The following is a 27,167-nucleotide window of genomic DNA, read 5'->3' as shown; positions in this document are numbered from 1 at the left end:
TCTGTCATTTCTATATTTTCTCGTGCTCTTGTACCTCTTATATTTCCACACTTTATAAGAAAGTCAGAATTCCCATCCCTTTTTATGTGCTCTTTAATTTTTTTCTTTTAAATGAACCTCGTGCAATGTTGCGTGGGGTTAATCTGCAGACGATAAAAGGAAAATGAAAGTTATGCTCTTAACATGAATTACAGCAACATTCACAATCATTACTATAACGTAACTTTTTCTACTTTCTCTTTTTCTATGTACAGTTATGTTTATATTAAGTGCATACTGCCGAACACTAAATATAAGTACATATTTCAATATAAATATAAATTTTGATTCATTATATTATGAGGGACTAACTCATTCTATTAAGTAGGTGTTGGGATGAAAACCAAACCATAGTTTTAAAAGTGATTTTACGGTATACGAAGTAAATATGTAGAGGAGTTTGTCTCGATTTGTGAAAAAGTGCTTTTCAGAAGCACTTTTATATGATGCCAAACGCTTCCTAAATCTAATTTCTATTCCACTTCCTTTTTTTGTCTTTTTTCATTCATCATTTTTTCTCTTTTTATTTATTCTTTCAACAAGCACAAAATTTTGGTTGAACAAAAGCTACATGTACCTGTTCTTCCTCTCATTCACGGCAATGTCATTTTAAAGGTAGAAGTTATTGACCAGAAAGAATTTCATTTACTATGTGCTGGGACTTTGGAAGTCAAGACAAATTTTAAATTCTTAATAGCCTTTAATCTCCAAAAGACCAAAACTGGTACAAATATGTGCAATTATCAACATGGGCTTCAAAAACTATATGGTCAACCCTGGTCCCTTTCATTCATAGTTATATTCTCTCATATATACTCCTCCCGTCTTAAATATAAAACTCATTTTATAGTGCAAATACTATTTTATAGTGCAATTTGTACTATAAAATGAGTATTATATTTAGGATCAAATGAGTACTTTAATAAACAGGAAAATAAAACTACTTTTAATCACATCCGATGATACTTAAATTTGATTCATAATATCAAATAATCATATATTTATATTAAAAATATAGCCCCATAAAAAATGAAAAAAGCGGGTTAATTAAAGCATCTAAATTCAAAAGTCATGAGTACTGTGTAGCATTGAAAATTATGATAACTTCTTACTTTTATTTGTTAGGAAAATGCAATCCCCTTTATTCATAATGTATTTCCTTAAAAACTCATATCAATATCAAAAGTCACATTTTTTAAATTATAGATCAAAATAATTATGCATTACTTTCCCCTGTCAAACCATTTTAAAATTTTAAATAAAAATAAATATTTGTTGGCCAAAAATAAAAGTAAATATTGAAATTCTAAATGTAATTATTAATATGATATATATATCAACAACCATATAAAATAAACAATCCGCGACAAAAAAAGAAATTAGGTGAGCCTGGATTTTAACCCAATGCACTTAATGGTTTATGGGATCTATAGATCGATAAAATAAATAACCAAACCCAAACTAAGCAAAACTCAGTTCTCATGCTTCACCGGGCAATGCGAAGAAGAAGTGATTTTACATTATATATAAGCTAAATATGATGATCAATTTTGCTTTTAAATATAGGACATATTTTCTAGTATAAATTATACTACAAAATGGGTCTTGTATTTAGGATCGGAGGAAGTATCTTATAAAAGAAATAAAAATAATTTTTTAGAAGTCAAACCAAATCACCCCTAAATTCTAGTTGGATGAGGATTAAAATTTGAATGATGAACACTCTTTTGATATATTCAATATAAAAGTAATTTTTAATGGTTACATGTTTACAATGTTTTACACAACATTTTGCGTTGAACGCAAACATGGTTTCATTACCACTATTGAGCTTTCTAGTTGGCCCCCCCAAAAAAAATTATTATTATTTTGTTAAATTTCTAGGGGGGAAAGGGTAATAATGATACTCAAATCTCAAAACATTAATTTCACAACAATTTAGCCTCTAAAAAATTATACGAAAGAGGTGTAGCAAATATTGATTCAGATAATTATAAATAAGAGAATTTCAGTACCAAATCAATAGAAATGATTTATAAAACTTAAATGCTTGATTTTTAAGTAAAATTCTCATATTTGCAACTATCTCAGATGATACTTCAAAGGGAAATTTGGTTAAACCTATTTATTTAAAATTTTTATTCACCAGAGAGCCTTGGTACAAGTGTACAACTTATTTTTAACACGTATGGCTCTCCTTTAACTGCATACATTCTATCTTTAATTATGTGTAAAAAATTTTACAACGAAAATTACTTACACATAATTAAAGATATGATTGTGCCATTCGAATGCAAGCCCCTCTAATCAATAAAATTTCTAAGTAAATACTTTTAACCAATTTTTTCTATCTGTAATTTACCTTTCGTGAAAAATTTTAGAACTTAAACAGTAATTAAATTAATATTTTGAGACTTAAATATCATTAAAGAAGTTAACTATTAATTATTACTATTATTAACGGTTGCCGCGAGCAAACCTAAATTTCCTTCTTTTTTTTTTGTCCTTGTACTATAGCAAAACTAAATTTCTAAATCACTCTGATTGGACCATTTCTTCAACTTGCCTGCTCGTCGACGACCACGGCGTGGACTTGCATGTTGCCGGGCCCATCTGCCGGTGCCTGAGCTCCGGCGGGTTCTCCTCCTTCAGTCCTCCCATTCGAATTCAAACTCGGATTTGTGGATTTCTCTAGCAGCGAATGGCGACAGTTGGGGCAAGAAGAATGTGACAAAAGCCATGTGTCTATGCACCTCACATGGAACCCGTGATTGCATTTTGGCAGCATTCGCACCTTATCTCCTTTCTCGAACTCCCCGAGGCATATCGGGCACTCCGTCGCCGGTATGTTCGCCCCGGGCCCGTACTCTTTCACCGGAATCCGGCTCAGGTGACGTTTCTTCAGGCCCGTTGAGGCAAGCCTGGCAGCTGTTTGTTCTGTGGTCTCTGTGGAAAATCTTTGGCTACAACGCAACACACATCGCACCATCGAGTTCAACCCAAGCGCGCATATTAATGCGCACAACAAAGCCGCCAGTATGATCACCATGTTCGCGTCGAAGTTTACATCTCGCACGAACGATTCATGGGTCTTACTCCTATATGCCGGAGACACACTTAGCCCGGCGTCGAGAAGACGGCGATGCATATTCACCGCTCACAGGTTTTCGCTTTCTGATGGATCTTAAACCGAAGTAAGGATTTCGAAGGGTTTTGCTTGTGTCTTCAACTTCGAAGCACAAAAACGGTATTCACTTCTGCTTCTTGGATGGCAACTGGTTTTTGTCTTGGAGCAAAATTTGAAGCACACACCGCAAAGAATTTTTATTGGTTTCTGAACTTTGAAATCATGGAATGTTACTTGTTTCGGCTTCTTGACTAGAAACTGGTTTCCGGGTCACTGATACTACGGCTCGTGGCAAATTTACTTATGGGTGGAACCAGAATTTGTAGCAGCTACGGGTAAGGACTGATCTGATGGGTTTTCTTGACTCTGAACTTTGAAATCTGGGAATGATATCACTTTCTGCTTCTCGACTACGAATTGATTTTGAGTCTCTACTCAGCTGTGGCAGATTTTCTGTTGGATATATGGGGTTAAAATCTGAAGCAGCATCTACTAAGGATTGGTTTGATGGTTCTTCTTCTTCTTCTTCTGGGTCAATTTTGAAAACCAGGGATGGTATTTCCTTTGAGCTTCTCAAGTAGAAACTGATTTGTGAGTCATGGCAGCTTGGTAGTGAAGATTCCTGCTTGGAAAGGGACACAGAACAAGGTGAGATATAGAAGCATCTTTGATCTTTCGCCCCCCCCCCCCCACTTTCCTGTCTACAGGGATAAAGGGAGAAAAAGAGAGTGGTGAAATTGGTTTGGTGGGTATACTGTTATCCAAACTGGGGACCGTTCTGTTCTGGTGTTTGATTCCCCAGCTTCCTCCTGATCAGAAATGGTCCCGTTTAGCTTGCAAGCTAGGCTGCTTCGTTGAGCAAGATTGCCAGAGAAGATTGAGAGAGATTTGTGGGGGAACTAGAAAATCTCAAAGGCCTTTTACCGAAACCCCAGATTTAGGTTTTTGCCATAACATGGCAAGTCACCCACAGGTTACTTCAGAAGCAGGGAAATAGCATTACACACACGCACACATATATAATATAACAGACAAGTGGGTGTATTGTTCATAAATAGGGTCTACTCCGGTCTTAGGAAACACCACATGCGCCCGACACAAAATTTAAAGTCACAAAAGGCAAAGGGATCAGTCGTCCATGTGCTAAAGAAATTTAGTTATAGCTCATACCAAGAGTTAATCTACATATAAACATGGAAAAAACAAGTAGGCGCCAAACAAAGAATTTGCTTATGAATAAATCCCATTTACATGTTAACCTCTGTGATAAACATTTTGCTACAATCTTCTAAATCTAATATATTGTTAGAAGAAAAATTTATTAGTGATTAATTTCTTTATTTAATATTATCTTATAAACTTTTCAGGTTGACATCTAGTGCTTATCACATCAGTGAGTATTGCATGTTGATTAACATGATGAAATTTAGACCGTTTAAATCTAATTTGGATAATAGATGTTTAAAACTTTTACATTTTACTATTTTAATTTGATAGATTTATTTTTTGAGAAGTGACATTTATAAAATTATATTTAATTTAAATTTTGTATAAATTAAAGTGAAAAAAATTGAAATATGAAAATTGAATTAAATTAAATTGGGTTGATACAATATTTGGTCTGTTGAGCTTAGATTCATTTTGGTTTTGATCCTTTAAATTTCAAACCATAAGTTTTAATCTCTCAATAGGAAAAATGATCTGAGTTTTTATCAAACTAAAAGAACAAATATTTTAAATGAAAAAAAATTTAAAGGATTAAAACTAAAATAAAAATAAACAATTTAATATTAATGTAGATAGTGCAGGTTAATAATGAGCACCCACGTACATGTGCTCCTACTCGTCATATGCTCGCTCTGGTTTGCCACGTAAAATGGCGTTTTGGCAAAAGCAAAAATCTTGCTTCTCTCTGCTTAAAAAAAAAAAAAAAATCTTGTTTCTCTCTCCAGAATGATATTTTGCGGTGACATGACCCCATTCTTTTTTTTTTTTTGGCCAAAAGTGACATGACCCCATTCTAAACAACACTCGTTTGCAGGTAGGATCAGTAAATTGGCTTCCTTTATCAATTTTTTAATAAAATTATAACACATAATTTTTTGAGCAATTGTACTTGCAAATACAATTATAATATTATTACAAACCATAAAAATATAAAAAAGGGTAGAAGTCTCCTACTAAAAATTTTGTTAGTGAAAATGATCTAAATTAAAACATTGGTTCTTTCTGTATACAAAATTTTTGGAGCACCAAGTGTAAGAATTTATCGGATCATTTTCTCCAACAGAATTTTTAATTAAATTTTTTTTCTCAATTTCTCCAAAAAATCCTAATTAAGTTTTTTTAAAAACATTTTTGTCATGGACTTAAAGTGTACTTTTTTTAATGTTGCACCAAAATTTTGGTGGAAAAAAGAGTTTCTTTTGTGAAAATGGCCCAAAAATATTATACTCCTCCGGTCCTTATTATAAGACCTAATTTGACTTTTTATTTGGTCCTAATTATAAGACCCAATCCATTTTTTCTCTTATATTTATGCATTTTTTTCCAAGATAATCCTTCTAATAATGATAGTTTTAGCCAATATACTTAATTAGCAAGGATATTTTAGGAATAACAACACTTATTTATTATAAATAACCAATTTAACTTACTTCCTTAATCTCCTCAAATAAGTCAATTGGGTCTTATAATTAGGACCGGAAGAGTATTAGATATTGATAGAGGAGATTTGCCTACCTAAGACCTAAAAGACAATAATTAAGAAACTAATGGAATGGAATCATGAACAGTTTGGTATCAAATCCATGGGGCAAATGCGAAATGACTTTGGTTATGTGTAACTGTCCATGTTGCGGCAGTCTCATTAGCCTTAGATTTTTTGTGACTACTTTTTGAAGGGTGACGAAGCAAACTCACTTGGCACATTTGTATCAAAAGTAGGAAGAGCATAAATAAAAAGAAAAGAAAAAGTAAAAGGGGAGAAGAAATAAAAATCATCAGCCCCGTTAAAATATCTCTACCTTCCTTTCACTGTTCGTGTTAGGCGGCTTATCGTACCTAGCAAGCTGCTAACTGATATTTTGTAGCTTCTTTTCTTAGATTCTTTCTTCTTTTTTTTTCGGTGATAAAAAAAAAAACTTTAGTTGATTGGAGATCCAGAAGCAGCATAAAATTTTTGTACTGGTTAGTAATACTTCTGATTCTTAATATTTCCTTTGATTCTTAATATAACACTTTATTTGATTTTTATTTTAATTTTAAATATAAGACTTCAATCTATTTTGTCTCTCATATTTATTATTATTTTAATATAGTCCTTCTAACAATAATAGTTTTAGCCAATATACTTGATTAGTAAGGATATTTTAGGAAAGACAACACATATTTATTATAAATAACTAACTTAACTTCTTTCCGTAATCTCTTCAAATTAGTCAATTAGCTCTTATAAATAGGATTGAAGGTAGTATAAAAGTTACTCCTCCGATCCTTAATATAAGACCCATTTAACTAATTTGATTAGATTAAGGAAGTTAGGTAAGTTAATTAATTATAATAAAAGTGACACATTTTTCCTAAAACACCATAATCATCTTTCTTAATACTCCCTCTCTCTTTTTTACTTGATTATAGTTGAGGGAATATCTATAGGGGTAATTTAGAGAAAATTGATAAATATGAGAAATGGGTCTTATATTTAGGACAAAAACCAATTCACTAATTGGGTCCTATATTAAGGACCGGAGGAGTAATAAAAATTAGTTAACTAATTTGAGTAGATTAAAAAAACTAGTTAGGTTAATTATTTGTGATAAATAAGTGTTGTTTTTCTTAAAATACCTTTACTAATCATGTGGATAGCTAGAATATTTGATGAGATATTTAACATGTGCAACCATTACATGAACTACCTTAAGAAAAATGGATAAATATAATAGACAAAGTGGATTGAGTCTTATATTTAAAACTAAATTGAATTAGACAAAGTGGATTGAGTCTTATATTTAAAACTAAATTGAATATTAAACTAACTTTTGCATTAAGGATCAGATGCAGTATATCATATTTTTCATTTGGATTGGAATTTTGACGTCTCTAATGGGAACAAGATATCAGTCATAATTCGTGAATTATGTTGTTTATCATAAATTGCAATTTAGATGATCATGTAATTTCTGGTCCACTTCTCTTGTTCTTATGGGTCCGGTATATGTTATTTGTGATAAGAAGAATAGAATTTAGATCACATATCTTTGTATTGATTCGCACCAGTCGATCAACCATCGGTTTTAATCGGTCCACATCATACCATCATCACATGATCAACCTGGTTGAGAATCTTTATTTTACAGAAGTTGGGTATGCAAACATGGTGCCAAAAAAAAAAAACAAAGGATTTTATTTAGGGTAAAATAGTATATTTAGCATTTTGGTGTTATTTTCCATATATATCTAAACCTTAATCTTTTTTTTTCTTTTAACATCCAGTATTTTGATTTTTTTTTTTATGCATTTAGCGTCATTGATATTATTTTTTAATTGTATCTAGTATCCTTATTTTATTTATAATTTATGATACTGAAAATATTATAAATAAAATGAAGGTGTTAGAACTACTAAAGAAACATTAAAGTACTACATGTGCCATCTTTCATAGTGGTAGGGTTTTTCAATTTCAAGAAATTGACGTTGAGAGTCTTGATCACTTTTGTTTCCTCCTTATAGGAAGGCCTTCAAACACACATTTATAGGATGAATCCACAAAATCTGCCTAAATTTGCTGCACTCACAAAATTAATGAGATGTGAACAATCACACTAAAAAAAGCTCATTATATTCAAATCTTAGTTAACAGTAAAAAAAGATTAATCTAGTTGATAAATATATAATTTGTAAGGATACATGTTCAAATTTTGATGTGTAATTCTTAAATACTATCTCCGGTCCTTAATATAAGATTTCGTTTGACTTTTGTTTTAATATTAAATATAAGACCCCAATTTACTTTGCCTTTCATATTTATGTATTTTTTTTCAAGATAGTCCTTCTAACAATGATAACTTTAACTAATACACTTGATTAGCAATAATATTTTAGGAAAGACAATACATATTTATTACAAATAACTAACTTAACTTCTTTCCTTGATCTCCTCAAATTAATCAACTAGCTCTTATAATTAGGATCGGAGGTAGTATTTTTTAAGTGCTTTTTAAGTTGTGAGATGTCTTCATTCTAGTGAACCTTTGCAGATTCAACTATTAACCTTTTTTTTTTTAAAAAAAAAACCTATTAGCCCTCCAACTCTGTGTTTGTAATGACTAGCAGTGACGTGGCGAAGCCTTTTGCGTTCAACTCCTCCTTCTCCTTCGAAGGATCCACCACATGTCAATTTCTAAGTTCAGAAGAGCACAAAGTGTTAGAGTAAACATTATTTTTACATCCATTCTTGCGATACTCAGAGAAACTGAGGACAAGCCCTCATCCTTGCTTCTTCTAAGGCTGCCGTGCATCTGGTCGAAAGCTACCCTTGAAGCAATCCTACAAGCGGTGGCAATGATTTGCTCGGTGAGGTTCACAGTAGAATTAGCTTCTGCAGATTCCATTTGCACGTGTTAATTCAAAAGCAAGCAGATTCAAACAAAATAATCAATCAAGCCTTCAAATATATATGGAAAAGAAAAATACTAGATGCTGAGAGGGAATCTATTTAATTTGAAGAGTTTCCAATAAGCTCAAGGAGAGGACAAGACCGCAACCATAAAGTTTACGCGCTTGTATAAAATTAGCACTGGGAAAACGGGTCGGCCCGTCACGGGCTCGGACTTAAACGGGCCAGCCCGTTTAAGCCCGATTCTCAAAAACATGCTAATTTTTCAAGCCCGGCCCGTGGGATAACAGGCTTGGGCTGGCCCGCGGGCTTTTAGCCCTTTTAACTACAAATTTAATTTTTTCATGTTTCTTGCATATTTAATTTCATGTTTCTTGCATATTTAATCAAAATAATAAAATTACTAATAAAAGATATAAATATTAATAAAATTATGTCACAAATAGAAACACCATCATATATAAACATTCAAAATATCCATCACATCGCAATAAAATCCATTAAATAGACAAACTAAATGGAAGAGTGAAGACAAAGATAAACAACCAGATAAACATTAAGTTCACAATAAACAACTAAAGCATAGAGTTCATGTCAAGCAACATCAGGCTTCAAGTGACAGTGGCAACTTCATTTTTTCGAAACTTCATCATCACTATCATCAATTGCAAGGATATTTGATTGTACTTCACTATTAATCGGCTCTTATTGACTTCTAAAAATATCAATGATTTCTTCTCCATCATCAATATCACATGCATTCTCTGCAACAAATAATAAACCACAATCATAGACAATTGAGCAATTAAAAGCATAAATAATTGTAATAGAATACTTATAAATTAGTGAATTACCTTTATATGCAAATCCATGCAACCAGTTACGAGCACAAATGAGAGCCTGAAGGTTTGTTGGAAGAATGGAACTTCTATACTTCGTAAGAACACGTGAACCAATACTAAAAGCCAATTCACTAGCTACAGTTGTGATTGGAATGCTCAAAATATCAGCTGCCATCCTTGAAAGATTTGGGAACCGAGTTTGATTGTTCTTCCACCAATTCAAGACATCCAAATCTTTCCAATTATCAGGCTTCAAAATTGGTTCTTCTAAATAAGTTTCCAATTCAGACTTGTCCATAGAAGAATGATCCATGATTGCATAGATATCTTGATAATCCTACATTATCAAAATTGAATCAAATACAAGCTAAATAAAAAACAAATTTAATTGACAAATTTAAAACTTACATCAAATGCATCATCAAAAGAGGTGGTTGTTGTTGTTGAAGCACTTGAAGTGTGAGAAACATGATGAGTTGTAAGGGTTGAAGATCTACAAGTTGATGCACTTCCATACCCTTGTCTAGAAGATGATGTGATTGATGTTCCCATATTTAAATATTCATTGAAAATGGCATCTAACTTGCTCTTGACATTGGCAATCTTCTCAGAAGAAGTGACAGGGTCAATCTTTGCATAACAATATTTGATAATGTTAAACTTCCATCTTGGATCAAAAATCACAGCAAGTGCAAGAAGAATATTGTAATTTTGCCAATACTTGTCAAACTTTTCTTTCATTCTTCTGGACATCTCTCTAATCACATCATCAATGCTCTTCATGTTTGCATCAAGTAACATCTCAATTTTTGATATTTGCATAAAATAAGAGTTGGCAGTAGGATATGATGACCCAGAAATCAACCTTGTTATCTTTTCAAATGGCCTCAAGAAACTGCACATTGCCTCTGCTCTATTCCACTCATCGTTTATCAGATTAAAACATCTTGGGTAGTTTGAATCACACAAAGCAAAGTTTGCAAAAGCACGGCGATATTTAAGTGCACTCTCAAGCATTGCATAAGTAGAGTTCCATCTAGTGGGCACATCTAATCGTAGGCTCATTGCAGTGTCAATGCCACCTACTTGCTCAACACATTGCTTGAACTGAATCATTCTTGCATCAGATGGAAGCCATTTAATACTCTCTCTAATCTTCCATAAAGCACTACTTGCTACTTTCAAACCTTCTTGAACTATTAAGTTAAGGATGTGGGCACAACATCTTATATGAAAAAATTCACCACCACAAATCAAATCAAAGTTTTCTTGCAAAAGCAACTTCTCTTTTAGTAAGTCTTGCATGTTATCATTTGCAGATGCATTATCTAGAGTAATTGAGAATATTTTATTCTTAATCTCCCATTCTTTCAAACAATCATACACTTTTTTAGACAATTGTACCCCAGAATGTGGAGGCTCCATTCTACAAAATGAAAGTATCTTACTATTTAGTGTCCACTTTTCATCCACAAAATGAGCCGTCAAACATATATATCCTTCAGAAGTCACAACAGTCCAACAATCAGAAGTCAAACATATTCTACCTATACTTTTTTGCAATTTCTGTTTCAAATTATTTTTTTGTTGGTGGAAGAACTTCATAACATCAGCCACAATCGTTTTTCTAGTCATGAGCCTCACATCAGGATTTAACATTCTAAGTAGTTCCCTAATCCATCTATATTCAACAAATGAATAAGGAAGACCATGTTCAATTATGGCCATAGTCATAACCTCCCTAATACGATTATGATCAATTTTTCTAGACCTTATGTTGCCTTCACTGTCCATCATCATCAATCCAATATCATGAAATTTGTCTAAACTTTTGCAAGTCTTAATATGGCGACTTAAATGTGAAGTGCCTTTATCCCCACCCGATGCATATAAACTTTGACAACCATTACACTTTGCCTTATTCACCCCATCAATCTCAACTCTAGTAAAATACTTCCAAACATCAGAGGTCAAAATCCTAGGCTTCTTTGGTTTTGGTTCTTCGGTCACTTGAATAGAAGATGATTTACCTTTGCCATCCGTAGCTAATGATGCATCATCAGTCCCTTGAGCCTTTTCTCTTTGCTGCGGTGAGAAAGACATGATGCTGCCAGCCTGCCAAAAATCAGCAAAAAATTACAATTTAGGATCCTCTATTCCTCTTAATGTATATTAGCAGGCAATTAATAAATAAACATCAAACAGTAATCCATATCAGAATTCAGAAACGATTTAGAGAGTCTAAAATTGGGTGGTCTAAACTATAAAATCAGGAATGAAGCAAAGACTCACTAGAGTAGAGATGCTGACGCTGGTTACTGGTCGGTGGAGAGGTGGTACTGCACGGCGCACGCCTTGAGGTTGGACAGACTCACGAATAGCAAGGGAGCTGATTGACCGGGGATGCAAGGACGTTGGTCGATGGGGGAACAAGGGAAGCAGAGGGGGAACTGGCGAAGCAAAGGTGGGCTATAGGCGACGGCCGACGGTGACTGCGAATCTACGATGTGCGATTGGTGTTCTGTAAACGGCGACGGCGACGGCGAGTGGGTGACTGCCAACAATCTGCGATGTGCGAATCTGCGTGAGGTGAGGCCGAGAGAGATGATGACTAGGCGACGGGAGTGAGGGTGACTGCCGACGCCGACGGTGGTTTGTAAATCTGTCTCTGTGGGGATCTGGGACTAGGAGTCGGAGTCGAGACAGATTGGAACTGGGAGACCAAGAGTAGGAGACCGAGAGAGACGAAGACGGACGAGACGACTCGAACTCGAAGAGTGAGTGCTACTGCTGTCTGCTGAGCGACGCTGCGACGGTGAGCGCCAGAGTCCACGTGAGAGGCTGAGAGCATGAGACCACTGAGACGTGAGTGGCCGAAATTGCGAAACTAGAAGTGGAAGGAAGGAAGACTCTGGTCGGTCAAGAGTGTGTGTGTAACAACAGACTAAGTGACTAACAGTGTAAGAGAAGGGAAGGCGGAAGGGTCAGCCGATTAGGGTTAGGGAGTTAGGGAGTTGGGGACTTGGGGTTTTCTTTTTCTCAAAAAAAAAAAAAAGAAATAGCGGGCTTAAATGGGCCGGCCCGTTTAATTATAAGCCCTACAGGGTTGGCCCTTTTAAGCCCAATTTACTTTTGGAAGCTTCATATTACAAGCCCGACCCTTGACTTAATCGGGCTTAAACGGGCTAGCCCGACGGGCTCGGCCCGTTTTCCCGGCTCTATATAAAATCTCAATCCACTTAATGTCTCATACTATCCTAAATATAAAAGTTAGTTGACTAATTTGAGTAGTTTAAGAAAATAAGTTAAATTAGTTATTTGTAATAAATATGTATTGTTTTTCCTAAAATATCCTTACTAATCAAATATATTGGCTAAAACTACTATTATTAGGAGGACTACCTTGAAAAAATAAATAAATATGAGAAAAAATGAATTGGGGTCTTATATTTAGGAACAAAATAAAAATCAAACTAGGTCTTATATGTCTTATATTTAGGACTAAAATAAAAGTCAAACAGGGTCTTATATGTCTTATATTTAGGACTAAAATAAAAGTCAAATGGGGTCTCATATTAAGAACCAGAGGTAATATTTATCTATTTTTTTAAAATAGTCATTGAGTAATTATACATGTTAAAAATTCTATCAAATGGTAATTCTAGTTAATTCATATGATTAGGAAGGATATTTTAGAAAAGACAAACATCTATTTATTACAAATAATTAACTTATTAACAAACTTTTTTAATCAACTCAAATTATTTAACCAACTCTTATATTCTTACATTAAAGAGCAAAGGTAGTATATCAGTGCCTGCTGCTGCAAGAAAAGGCCTTTGACCAAATTTATGGTCCTTCATTTTCTTGACTTCTTTAGTTGGTCCTGCAAATCACAACACTGCCATGGAGATTGCTCTGGGCTGAACGTGCATAACGACCAGTTATTTGAGATGCCAATTAATTTACCCGCTTCCTTCTCAAACGGGGCTTCAGGTGGCTGCCGAAGCAAGAAGCAGGTATGAGGAGGTGGGCCAACTGACGCTGATGCGTAAAATGTTTACTTTTTGTTCTTTTGAACTATGAAATTGAGGCGCCGGATCCTTCGAAGAAGAGGGAATAGTTGAACGAAAAATATCCGCCACATGACCCACATAACTGCTGCGCCTATTTTTAATATTATCTCCGATTTTTAATATAAAAATTTATTTGATTTTTATTTTGATTTTAAATATAAGATCTAATCCATTTTGTCTTTTATATTTATATATTTTTTCTCAAAATAGTCATTCTAACAATAATAGTTATAGCCAATACACTTGATTAGCAAGGATATTTTAGGAAAGACAACATCTATTTATTACAAATAACTAATTTAACTTCTTTCCTTAATCTCCTTAAATTAGTCAACTACTCTTATAATTAAGACCGGAGGTAGTATAAGAGTTAGTTTGATTTTTAATTTAATTTTAAATATAAGACATTAATTCATTTTGTCTCTCATATTTAACTATTTTTTCTAAAATAGTCCTTATAGCAATTACACAAGTTAAAAATTCCATTAAATAGTAGTTTTAGGTAATAAACATGATTAACAAAGATATTTTAGGAAAGAAACATTTATTTATTACAAATATCTAACTCAACAAATTTTTCTAATCTATTCAAATGAATTAACTAGATCTTATATTAAAAACCAGAAGTAGTATTAGTTTTTCCTTAAAAGAACAAAAAACTATTTATTAAAAAAACACGGCCATGGATAACATTTAGCTTAACTAATTAGAAAGCAAATCATGATTCTTACCTTTCACCTTATTTAGCTTCTTGTATTTCACAAATGTCAATCCTTAAATTTTTAACTCCTTGGGCGTTTTGCGTGACAAACACCCTAGCATGTATCTACCCAGTGAATTTGAAGAATTTCACACTTCTCATCTCCATATAATCAAGTGTGTTTCCAGACAAAACAAATGGCATTTCTAATTACTCTCCCGGTCCTTAATATAAAACCTAATTCTTAAATTGATTTTGGTCCTAAATATAAGACCCATTTTTTATATTTATCAATTTTCTCTAAATTATCCCTATAGATACTTCTTCAACTATAATCAAGTAAAAGAGGGAGAGGGGTATTAAGAAAGATGATTATGGTGTTTTAGAAAAAATATATCACTTTTCTTATACTTAACTAACTTACCTAACTTCTTTAATCTAATCAATTTAGTTAAATAGATCTTATATTAAGGATCAGGAAAATATTAGTTATGAAAAATAAAAAGAAATGGTATATAAGGAAGTAATTTAATTAATGCTTTATACAACTTTATAGAGGGCCTTGTGGCTCTGACTACCATAAATAAGGTTTTTTTTTTTAATTTTAATTCTTTTTTATACGATTTTGGATTTAATTTTCCTACGAAAGGGTGAAATACCCTATAAGTACTCAATCAACTACTCATTTGAGATTTTCGCGCCTTCTTGGTATCTCTGGGACACGTCATCCATTTTGAAGTCCAGCTTTCTCGACAAGCTTTGCCTTCCCGCGAGGCTTGCCTCTTGAGCTTCTGCGGTTTATATTTCAAAATTCTTCGTTCGAAATCTGTGTTGTCAAGAATTATAGAATCGAGTTCGCAATGAGAAGATCCACCAGAAGATCCCTCATCACTTCAGTTGAAGTCGAAGAACCGGTACAGTCTTCTTCCCCTTTTCAATTATCGTTTCGATTTCATTGTATCTGAAGCTTTATAATCTCTTTGGTTAGTAAGAAACCATTGGAAACGAAAAATTTAACTTCAATTTCGTTACTTTTTTGTGGATAATTGACTTTCTGGATGCTGAGTCTCTGTATTGTAATTGGGTATGCTTGGTGTCGTACAAATTCTGTTACAACCCCGCGATTGCTTAATCTTCTCCCAGTTATGCGTTTCATAACTTCACCGAACCTTATCTCTTTAGGTGAGGAATGTCAGTACTAGATTCTCCTTGAAATCGTACGTGAAGAGAGTTCAGCTGCTCACTGATGAGCAAAGATCAGCAATTACAAAAATGGGGTTTGGCAGTGTGTTATCATTTCCCAATCATACGCTCAGCAAAAATCTGTTAGCTGAGCTCATGGAAAGATGGGATTGTGAAAAGCAAGCGTTTATTTTTCATCTGGGTGAAATTTCGTTGACTCTGTTGGATGTGGCTCTGATTTTGGGGTTGAGGGTAGTGGGCCATCCTGTGCACTTAAAAGACGATGAGCCTTTCTCTGATTTGGAAGAGGAATACGGTGCAACCATGTCAAACAGAAAGGTTGCAGTGGCTTCACTTGAAAGTAGACTTGATTCTCTGGGAGACTCTGCTGGTGATGATTTCATCAGGGCATTTCTACTGTATACATTTGGCACTTTGCTTTTTCAGAGTTCAAATGGAAAAGTAGATTCCCGCTATTTATCCCTTCTTCGAAATTTGGACGAGGTTGATCAATTTGCCTGGGGTGCTGCTGTCATCGAAGATTTATCTAAGTGGTTGGACAAGAGGAAAGAAAATAATGTGCAATATGTGGGTGGTTGTCTCGTGTTTCTTCAAGTAAGTTTTAGCGGATGGCTATTTGTTACTTATATGATGGACTAACCCATTCTTATGGACCAACCTTTATTCCTTCATGGCGTCAACCTTTGATCCGTATTTAGATTTCTTGTAAGTGTTATTGCTTAACTTTCTTGTTTATGGCCAACAGACATGGTCTTATGAGCATTTTAACATAGGCCGGCCTGGTATACAAGAACACGATTTGGCCTTTCCTCGTTTGTGTCGATGGCATAATAGTAAATCCAATCAAAGACCTTGGTTTGCTTCAAGGTTTAAGGATTTGCAAGATGACCAGGTAACATAAAAACTTTCTTTAAATTTTATTTTATTCCTATGTTAGTGGCTCCTCTGCGGGGGAAAACATGTGTACTGACTGAAGTAGCAAAAGCGTTGTGCATCCTCTTGTCTGAAGCTGCTATTGAAAATGTTATTTTGATGTTGGAATCTTATGATGGTGCCATATAATTAATTCTCAGTCAAATGCTTTCTAAGGCTGTAAGAAAATCAGGGTGAAGTGGGATTTAATTCCTTTATTATCTGCATGTGCAAGGTAATTTGGACGCTCCAACCAACTCCTCAAGAGTTGGAAGTAGACATAATCAAAGAGGCGTTAGAGTTACAAGATGACTCTAAGGAGCTTCAAAGCGGGCCAAACTGTTCAACAAGTACATCAATCAGCGTAAGCAACAGTTTTAATTGAAGTGGACAAATTTAATTAAAATCAATTAATGCTATTATCAGAAGCGATCTGTTAACAGACTTTTGCTTCAAATCTAAATAAATCATTTTTCTATTCTTCTGGAACTTCCATTTCAATTATGCATGCGTGCCTCTTGTTTTTTTATGATTGATTTGGAATCGCGTGTAAGCAGGTTCCTGATGTAGATTCAGAGCTACAAGACAGTACTTCTAAATCTCATGAATTGCAAAAAGAGCCGGAGGTCAATTTTGATAACGAAATAGTGGAAGACAGTCCCACAGAGTTGGGCACATGTGGTAGAGTTCGTAGAGAGGAGGCGTATTTTGAAAACCAAATAGTGGAGGACACTCCCACGGAGTTGAACGCATTTGATAAAATTCATAGAGAGGAGTCGAATTTTGAAAACCAAATAGTGGAGGACACTCCCACAAAGTTGAATACATGTGATAGAGTTCATGGAGAGGTCAATTTTGAAAACTTGATAGTGGAGGATACCCCCACAGAGAGCAGCACATGTGATGAAGCTCACAGAGAGGTCAAAAACCTAACAGAAGAGGTTAGCCCCACAAAAAGCATTTGTGATCAAGTATGCAGTGAGCAAGAGGTCAACCTTGAAAAACTCATTGTGGAGGACACTCCGACAAAGTTGCGCATTTGTGATGTGAGATTATATATCATTGAATTTCTTCATATATACTTATCTGCATTGAATCATGAAATGAGAGACTTATTTGGGTAACAGGATGATTTGAGGGAGAGGGCTGTCATGTCGGAAGCCAAATATGCTGGATTGAAGGAGGAAATGAGCCGATTAAGGGAGGAAAATAGACTTCTTCAGAGGCAGGTTTCTCTAAATTCACAATTTGAAGCACAGAACGCTGATTTGAAGAAAGAGCTGGACATCTTAAGGGAAGAAAACCTACGTTTAAGACTCTTGATAAATAATTACGTGATCCGAATGGACAGACACATTCTGTCTGCAGAAACAAGGGACACTGAATAAACGTCACCCCGTTCTATACATGGTAAAGCAATTTTTATCCATTAAATCTTCTTTTTTCTTCCTGCTTTGTTAACTTGCAAGCTGCAAAGCTATGGGTTTTTGTTTCACCTCCTTGGACTCTTTATTGACAAGTATCACATCTGCTGTAGACTTCAACCTTTGGCACTTACCTTGAGGGTCATGGTAATGGCTGTCAGACCACCTCACTCATGCTATCCTCAAGGGGGTAGATGTTGCCACGTGTCGAACAATCTCAGTTCTTGGCCAAGGCATAAACTTTGCATTGCCAAGTGTATATATATTTGTTGCTAAAAAATGAAGAACGTAACATAAGTGCAGCTGCGTAGACTGTAGACTTGAGGATGAAGTTGCAAAAGAGGTTGCTCTTAAATGAAGCCCTGAATTCTTTGCAGGTAAATCCATAGGTGGCGTTATTTATTTTAACCCTTGCTGTATATTTTTGGGCAGATTTTTAGTTATACTAGCACTGGATGATGTTGGGAGTCAAAATAATAATTTGTAGTTGGTATCAGTTTTCATTACTTTAAGGCATAAAAGTTTGCTGTTTTGTGACGTTGCGTGGAGATTTCTTTCATACCAGCCTACATAGTCATTGTATCTCTCCATTTGCGTTGAGACCCTGGTAACATATGAATTATTTGTGAATCTTAATTCATAACCCCTTCTTATTTATCTTATTTTGGATCTAGAAATCTAACGGTTTCCAAAGTCCTTGTAGGTTTAGGGAACTTGAAATATCCGAAGTGACATGTTGAGCTACCAAAAGTTATAATGAAACATAAAGTTTTCAAATCAACTACCAACACAAACTGCATATCATTAAGGAAACAGCTGCTTTTACATTGCATTACTCTGCCTAGGGCATAGCAGCATATAGAAGCAGTACGGGCCCTACAACTACCCAGAGATACAAGAAGACTAGTAGATTAGATCATGCTTCAAAGAAGCAGGTTCGCTAATGATCTTCCATGTGGGTTGTAACCACTTATTCACACACATGCTGCTACATCCCTCAATTACTTCTCCATCAACCTTACTGCACTCTGCATCCAAGAAAAAGAAAAGCCCGTAAGAATAAAAAAGGCCGATAATAAAGGGATATATAGTTCATGCTGTTTATTAGTGCAGATTACCTGCTGCATTATGCCATATTTTAATAATATCAGACCCCCACCAGAGATGGCAGTAAGCAGTACAACATATTGAGGAAAAATTCTTAGGCAATCCTTTTTGTGTAGCACAGAGACATGTAAGCATGGATCAACATAAAATTTTTGGCTGACATCTGAAGATTTGATTTTTTTACAGACAATAATGACGTTATGCAATTCATGTAGATGACCCACTTATGGGGTTAAGGCTCGAGAAAGAATGAATAGAGACAGGTGAGCATCATAAGCATGCATTTAAGTGGGAACGTACTATTGGTCTTTAGTCTATTGATCATTTGCACCAAATCTACCTAAACTTTTCATGCAGATAAATCAGTCAAGTGCATCAGGCAAACACGCCACAAAGATTGATTGTAGTCTAGTGATAAAGAGTCTGGATAGTTAGCAACAAGTCTTAGATTCAAATATTTGTTTTGAGAAAGACAACATAAGAAAGAGGATTCAAATTACCTGCTACAGTCAATATTGGGGCTGATCTGGTAAGGAATGTTTACCCCACATTTCCTAGGAAGGCCAGCAGCGAGGTTAAGATTGTTGTTATTGTAAGGGATGTTCCTAATAGCATTCTTGATGCAGTTGCAAACGGTTTTGCGGTCAGGTGTGGTCTGAGCCTGGTTAAAGAGGGTCCTGACCCCATTACAGCATTGCCCCGGCACGGTGGCACCGCCGTTGACTATGTAGGGAACACATGGTGACAGGTCGGTCATCACCTGGTCGCATGTCACTGCGTTGGCCTTAGGAGAACAAAGTGCTAGGCACACTATCAATAAGCTAAGCAACCTCACCACAAGTGAACTTGCCATTAGTCTCTGTTCTTGGTAAAGATGGTAGTTCGGACTGGCCTGAGTTTTGGGATACTACGTTAGTTGAGGTTTCAGCGTATGGTATTTATAAAAGGGAGGGAAGGGCGTGACAGAAAAACTTTGGGAAAATCACTCTTATGTCCCACTCAACGATTCATAGCTAAAAAATAATAAAAATCCCTTAAAATCATTAAATTACTCTGAAATCTCATATCCTTCAATATAACACATTATAGATGATAAGCTTGGCTTATTGCCTAATTGTTATTTATTATATTAAAGCTTAATATAGCAACTGTTTAAGTTTAAGTTTAAGTTTTATATAACAACTTTAATACTCCCTCCGTTCCTTATTATAAGAGACATTTAGTGCTTATGGCATGTTCTTATATATAAGAGACATTTAAAAGTTGTCTTTACTTTTTTGTGTTGATTTCCTATTTTATCCATATTTATTGTTTCAAACTCACACTCTCTCTTTTTCCCACTTCTCTTTCTTTTAATAAATTACTATTGTTCTCTCTCATATTCTTTCTCCTTATTAATGAAGGCATTTTTGGGAAAAAAATTATAGTTTTTACATATTAATTGTTCTTAACTAATTTTAACTGTTTTTTTGATCAATGTAATTCGGTTATTCGTTTATTATAATAAGGAACGGAAGGAGTATAATACACTGCCGATTACTTTTTAAAAGGCAACTACCTAAGTTTATTATGTCACAATTTGCTTTATAAGTTCTTAGGTCATATATTGAAACTAGGTGGCATTTAAGACTGGACGAAACTCAACAATTTATAATATGTTACCTGAGATATATCCATGATATGGGCTGGAAATTGTTTTGTTGTTTTTCATTAGTGAAACTGCATACAAACCCATCAAGCTTGAGCTGTGTTGATGGGGGTGGATAATATCAAAATATTAGGGCAAATGTTTATGACTGCGTAGGTGGGGATGAAGGAAAGCAGAAGATGATGATGGGACAAAGGCACGTGGGAGTGATTGTTTGGGTAGGTGGGTTAGTTCAGGGCCATAAAGAGCTGTGGTTGGGCTAGTTTAATGCAGTAATTACTGTAACAACAAGGCCTGGCTTCGCTATGAGGTGAATGAAGAAGCAACATTTTATACGGATCTGCTCAATCACTGCTATTTCTGTGAGTCATTTATTAATGATCCAAAAGCCTGACTTTATGCACAAGGTTTATCTACACTTCTGAGTTTCCAGTAAGTTACTGTTAGGCAAGAACGAGGGGTTCTTCACCAAAAATAACTGAGTGGCATCAAGTCTCCGGGTTCATTTTTGAAAAAGCAGTGTTAATGAGTGGTGGCTAAAGTGACGATTCAATTTCACGGTGAGTTGGTGAACAACAATTTGTCCAATTTGTTTAATGCCTATCTGAAAAAGATTAGTGGGATTTCAGATCAGTTTCTGGAAATATAACAATCTTATTAGGAAAAATATGGCTTTTGATTTTTATCTATCACATCTTATCTTATTATTTGCAAAAGCTTGTAAAAATTAGCTCCTCAAAATAATCATAAATATTTTTCTTTAAATTTGCATTATTTTAGAATATATGAATAAACATTATAAAATTTCTCAAAGCAAGTTAAAGTGCATTTTTTGTCCACTTTAAAAAGGCTCGAGTACTTGGTGGGTCTGATAGGTATCGTTGGGCGTAATTATTTGTTAGGTATTGCCCATAAGTAAAAATAGATATAATTTAGTACTGATAGTGTCTCAAATAAAATTATTTTTAATAAGAGAATATATGATGACAACCATTAGAACCGAGGGACATTTTTTAGCAATCTGAAACGTTTTTTTCTTTGCAAAAAACACTGAAAATATTGTGGACTGAGAATTATTCTAACCTTGATGAGTTCTTTCCTTCTCCGGACTTGATCCGCTGAATTTTATTGAAAAAGTATCTTTTCAAAAGTGAGATGAATTATTTTTTTTTTTCCATTTTTGATAAATTGTTTGCTTTATTTTTTTCCTATCAACTTATATCACTAATGAATTAGCTAACTCTTCGTTGGTAGACATTTGAATATAATGCATCTTGTTACTATAAATTATCTGATTTTTTTCTTATATGTAAAAAATCCAATTAGTTTAAGCAAAAATGGTCTTCCGGACTATCTCGTATAAGAAATGCTTCCTGTGTCTTTTGTTAAAAAGAAACAGTTACTACTGAAATCACACGGTTTAAAATATTACTTAAAAGTAATAAATATGTAATATATATTTCAACTATACTTATCTGGTCTTATTTATAAGATAAATAGAAAAAAACATTTTTTTTGTCTTGTTATAGGGCATTGAAAGGAATTTTTTGTATAGATGTACAATAAATATGTAATAAAGTTGAAAAGTTATTAAATTTTTAACGAGAGTTAACGAAATTTAAGATTTTTCTTAATTTGTGTAAAATATGTTGGAAGTGACTTATAAATACGATCAGAGTAATATTATTTGTAGAAAGAATACATGAGACAATGAATGAACATTTATTGCTAAGGGATAATAGGTAGCATATGTTTAATAATGGAGGTAAAAGTAAAAAAAAAGGCTAGTTTAACATTTCAAACAAAGAGGACTTATTTCTTATATTTAGGAACATTATTATAATAATAAGAGAAACTGTTTTTTTTATAAAAAAGGATGGAGGGGGTATGTATAGTCTATCTCTTGGGAGAAAACGTTAACAGTCATTTTATTGTCAAATTTAAGTCTTTTTCTTTTTACCAAAATTATTAAATTTAAGTCTACAGCATATATCATAAGACATCAGAATATCAATGAGATATACTCCTCCGGTCCTAATTATAAGACCCAATTGACTTATTTGAGGAAATTAAGGAAGTAAGTTAAGTTGGTTATTTATAATAAATAAGTATTGTCATTCCTAAAATATCCTTGCTAATTAAGTATATTGACTAAAACTATCATTATTAGAAGAATTATCTTGGAAAAAAATGCATAAATATAAGAGACAAAATGGATTGGGTCTTATAATTAGGACCAAATAAAAAGTCAAATTGGGTCTTATAATAAGGACCGGAGGAGTATGATTTGTTACGCGCATAAAATTAATCAGCATATTTTTTAACAGCTGCCACTAAATTAAAAATGTTAAAAACTGCTAGATCTTAATAAATAAACTTTTTGTAGCAACCCTACGGATTTTGATTACACTCATTTTCATTATAAATATAAGAGCTATTCTAACAGTTTGTTTTAATTCTAAATTAGTAACTCAATTTATTTGTTTTTTCAAATTTACGATTATTTTTTCCTTAACTCTTCCTGTCAATTACATATATTAAAGGATTTTATAATTAAGAGAATAATTTTCAATGCAAATTATTAAAAGAAATATTTTATGAAAACATACATTTATTAACAAACAACTAAACTAATTTTTTAATCTCTACAAATTAATTATTGAAGTTCAACATTTATGACCTAGTACCAGAGTAATGCCAAAGAAGGATTTGAAACCAGTTACTCATACTTCTTATTTCCATTCTTATGGTCTAGGTGGTACGGAAAAAACACTATTAAAGAAAATAGTTCAAACGTGGCAATAGAAATTATAGAACTGGAGAGAAATATTTTCATGAAGAAAAAATGTGTGTTGAAAAAAGAAACAATTATTTTATTTTGTTACTAAAGCTTATGTATCCTCCTATTTAAGACACTATCGAGTCCTAACATGGTTCGTCATGTTGTGAGGAATCAGTCTTTTTTTACTAGACCTAATTCCTATTGGTTATTTAAATTATTTGTATTAGTGTGAGAATATAAATCACATTATGCTTATAATAATTTTTTATATGATGTCTCTCCTATAGGCTACGCAAAAAAGATGGCATTACAAGTGAAGTAATTCGTCAATAGCGTGTCAAGGAAAATGATTTAATATTTTTTAAATAAAAATATCATATTAAGAGAATGATCCATATATTAGAATTTGACAATGCCCACAAATAGATTGACAGCTGTACCAAAAATGCAATAGTTCGTCAAGTAATTATTGTTCTTCTAATTGAAAATGAAATTCATAAATAAGGCCTAACCCGACTGATACGGGCAAAGGCTATAGGTTATACTAATTAAGGATAGAACCTAATTGCTAATTACAAAACAATAGATGATGTGAAGCACCCAAATTATTGACCATAATCAATGTATGATAAAATGTTCCACCAAGCTTATTAATATTAATATTTATTGGTTGAGATCTTATTGTTGGAGGCAACACCTAAATTTTCCAAAAGTCAAACAGATCTTCCAGCTCCTCTATAATGCTTTGCAAATCCTGTTAAAGGTAACACTTGCAGAGAAATGGTAAATCCGAGTCGTGTCCTACAGACACTGTCTTTAAAAGTGATTCCGCAACTACCGGCAAAGCAAGAAGCAGCACTCTTCTAAGATTAAACGGATTCTTCCTATTAGAGTAGGGTGAGCATAGTAGCAAAAGACAAAAGAATTCAATCATAACTCACTTAATGAGGATTGGGCACTTAAACACAATTAAGTTTCAATTTCAAAATCATTAACTCATTTAATGAGAATTTAGAATTATTAAAGACGTCAGTTACAAATATTAAAGAGGTATAATGGTGATTAAAGAGGTGGATTAATTAGACAGATATTTTTCATAAAGAGTGCCTAGTACCGCGTTTAACTCATGCACAGGGGATGAGGAGAAATTTCCATATTTGTCTCTGGTAGCGCATTATGTATGCGAGCCCACTTCTCTTCTTGGCCTATTTGGTTGCCCAAGACCATTTATTACTTGGACCCACACAACTTCCAACAATGTGGGACTCTTCCTTTGACACACTTACACACATTATTTACAACACTTATAACCCAATAGCTTTTTATTGGGTTTAAATTAAGGAGAATTTTCTTTTTAAAAAAGTGTTCTTTTTTAAATTGAGTAATTTTCTTTTTATATAGACAGACGGAATCCAAGTTCATGCTCGTGTGGAGTCCAATTGAGTAATTTCAAAAAATTAAAAAAAAATTAAAAAATAACTTAATCATAGCACATATTACATGATAAGCTAAGCAAATTACTCCTCTAGTCTTAAATGTAAGACCTTTATACTGTGTATAAGGGTCTTACATTTAGGACCGGAGGAGTAGTTTAGAGTAAAATGATAAATATAAATACTAATTTTTTTAGTTTTTTTTAAATTAATTAACTAAATTTTATATTAAGGACTAAAGTTACTATATATTCTTTTGACATTCCCAACTTGTATGTGCTGTACATTTTTTGTTCAATTTAGCTTTTGATATTTTTAAAATTAAAGAATGAATATGAAAAAAGACTAATTGAAAACGATCCCAATTTAGGAATTTCTTCTCATGCTTTCCTAGATTTTCAGCTTATATGCGAACATATATTCTTGTTCCTTTTTTTTAAAGATGCCTGTATATGATGAACGAGGTCTTCATTAAGCAACATTTTAAGATTTTCGAATTCAAAGCATTATCATTCTTCTCATTTGATCCAGAGTATTAAAAAGTTTCATAAGAATGATCGAAGAGTTATATACAAGAATGATCCAAAATTTTGTAAATTACTAGATTGTAAGCCTTGCACTTATAAACAACTTATATTTGATCCAAACGATTATTTTAAAAAAATGAATGCCATTATTAGCAAGTCTCACAACAACTAAAAAGTCTCATAATAAGTGAATAGTCATGAAAAATGACAATAAGTCTGTCTTGCTTATTTATTGTCAAAACTTTTCAACGATTACATTTATTTCTTAGATTTCTTAGTACTTCATAATATGACTTAAGTGGTTAATGACGTTTGGAACGAGATCATAAGTATTGTGGTTTGATGATCAAATACTGTCATGTACAGAAATATTTTATACTGTATTTAATTAGCTATAACCTCTTATACCATGTTATCGTTGGATATTTTTAATTACTAAATATATCAAGTAATTAGTGGGATAAAATAATTAACAAGGCATAAGCAAAGGTTAAAAGTAGGATATGGATATATACTATGTAAAGTGGCACAAGGGAGAAGCCATATTACACGACGAAACTATAGAGAAACTAAAGCTACATATAATAATATATATATAAAACGAAACTAAGTTGTGGAAGGTCTTCAAGTCATCGCACTGATCACTGTGTAGTAACCCTCCTTTATTCTCTAGTACTCCTATTTTCTCTTTCATATCTTCACCTCAGAACTTGATGCTGCAATTCCCAATACAAGAAAACACCGCCGTTAGTAGCATACACAAATATATACAAAACACACACACACACACGCACAGATATATAGCAACTCATACATGATATTTTAAAACAGTACATATATAACTAACGACATGATGAAGGTATACACATAATAATCAAAACAAAGATTAGTTGTTTCACTAAAACTTGCGTCTTGCTCATCAGAAAAAAACATGAGAGTTGATGAATCTCAGGAAAATGGGTGTATATATACATATATATATTTATATGTATAAGGTTAGATATGTGTATATACCTGGCACAGTTGGTTGAGGTGCTGATCTTGTAGGGGATGTTGACCCCGCAGAGGGAAGGAAGAGACTGAGCATACTGATTGTTGAGTCCGGGGACCTGACCGGCGGCACCCTTGAGGCAGTTGCAGACAGCCTGCTTGTCGGCGGTGGTCTGAGCAGCGCCGACAAGGGACTTGACGCCGTTGCAGCAGCCGGGCGCCGGAGTGCCACCCTTCTGCAGGTAAGCGATGCATGGCGCCAGGCTGCTGGAAACCTGACCGCAGGTAACGGCCTCCGCCATGGGTGCAACCACCAGGGCCACGCAGAGCACCGCCATGAATGCCACCTTCATGAGACCCGCCATTGTTGGGAGCAAATAAGAAAGACAGATACTGCGGCTACACAAAGTTCTTTGATTCCGAATTGCTTTGGTTGCTTTGTGGTGACGGGTGTGAGTGAGTTTATATAGAGAAATTTGTGTTGGGTAGGAAGGAGGACGATAAGGTAGGATCACTGTGAGTTCATAAGAATTAATTGTGATTAAGATTGATTTGCGATCATTTGTTGGTTGGCCCCAAAAAAAAAATCAAGTTAAAAAGTTCATTAACATATTCATTTTGGTGCTGGTGGGATTTATGGAAATTAGATGTGAAATCTGATTATGAAGAAGATTGGGATATAGAGAGTCAATTGAAAGAGACTGGAAATTAAAAGCAAGATCTGAGGCTGGAATCCATTA

At 33.9% G+C, this 27,167-nt stretch overlaps 5 protein-coding genes across 5 annotated transcripts; 1 reads left to right on the top strand and 4 right to left on the bottom strand.

Annotated features, from left to right (window-relative positions):
- Positions 1 to 2,330: 2,330 nt before the first annotated feature.
- Positions 2,331 to 4,083, bottom strand: LOC114731618 (RING-H2 finger protein ATL74-like). The gene has a single exon (XM_028918836.1). The coding sequence runs from the start codon at positions 3,185 to 3,187 to the stop codon at positions 2,597 to 2,599; it is 591 nt and encodes a 196-aa protein (XP_028774669.1). The 5' UTR covers positions 3,188 to 4,083; the 3' UTR covers positions 2,331 to 2,596.
- A 4,381-nt stretch (positions 4,084 to 8,464) lies between these two features.
- Positions 8,465 to 12,233, bottom strand: LOC114731572 (zinc finger BED domain-containing protein DAYSLEEPER-like). Its single transcript, XM_028918780.1, has 6 exons — positions 11,918 to 12,233; positions 11,656 to 11,740; positions 9,638 to 9,962; positions 9,497 to 9,547; positions 8,641 to 8,765; positions 8,465 to 8,539 (listed from the first exon to the last, which is right to left on the bottom strand). Exons 2-6 carry the CDS (start codon positions 11,662 to 11,664, stop codon positions 8,465 to 8,467), a joined length of 585 nt encoding a protein of 194 aa, XP_028774613.1. The 5' UTR covers positions 11,665 to 11,740; positions 11,918 to 12,233.
- A 3,656-nt stretch (positions 12,234 to 15,889) lies between these two features.
- On the top strand, positions 15,890 to 17,906 carry LOC114731583 (uncharacterized). The gene is made up of 5 exons (XM_028918791.1): positions 15,890 to 16,198; positions 16,350 to 16,496; positions 16,752 to 16,880; positions 17,074 to 17,562; positions 17,644 to 17,906. Exons 1-5 carry the CDS (start codon positions 15,908 to 15,910, stop codon positions 17,902 to 17,904), a joined length of 1,317 nt encoding a protein of 438 aa, XP_028774624.1. The 5' UTR covers positions 15,890 to 15,907; the 3' UTR covers positions 17,905 to 17,906.
- An 803-nt stretch (positions 17,907 to 18,709) lies between these two features.
- Positions 18,710 to 19,953, bottom strand: LOC114731598 (non-specific lipid-transfer protein 1-like). The gene is made up of 2 exons (XM_028918814.1): positions 19,548 to 19,953; positions 18,710 to 18,968 (listed from the first exon to the last, which is right to left on the bottom strand). Exons 1-2 carry the CDS (start codon positions 19,898 to 19,900, stop codon positions 18,959 to 18,961), a joined length of 363 nt encoding a protein of 120 aa, XP_028774647.1. The 5' UTR covers positions 19,901 to 19,953; the 3' UTR covers positions 18,710 to 18,958.
- Positions 19,954 to 25,921: 5,968 nt separating this feature from the next.
- LOC114731609 (non-specific lipid-transfer protein 1-like) lies at positions 25,922 to 26,873 on the bottom strand. Its single transcript, XM_028918825.1, has 2 exons — positions 26,452 to 26,873; positions 25,922 to 26,153 (listed from the first exon to the last, which is right to left on the bottom strand). The coding sequence occupies exons 1-2, from the start codon at positions 26,790 to 26,792 to the stop codon at positions 26,141 to 26,143; spliced, it is 354 nt and encodes a 117-aa protein (XP_028774658.1). The 5' UTR covers positions 26,793 to 26,873; the 3' UTR covers positions 25,922 to 26,140.
- Positions 26,874 to 27,167: the final 294 nt, after the last annotated feature.

The sequence above is a fragment of the Neltuma alba genome, unplaced genomic scaffold (assembly GCF_004799145.2).
Source record: "Neltuma alba isolate B1F8T4 unplaced genomic scaffold, ASM479914v2 tig00002538_pilon, whole genome shotgun sequence".
Lineage (NCBI taxonomy): Eukaryota > Viridiplantae > Streptophyta > Magnoliopsida > Fabales > Fabaceae > Neltuma > Neltuma alba.
Note: the sequence above shows the minus strand (reverse complement) of the source record. Positions and strands in the feature narration are given on the sequence as shown.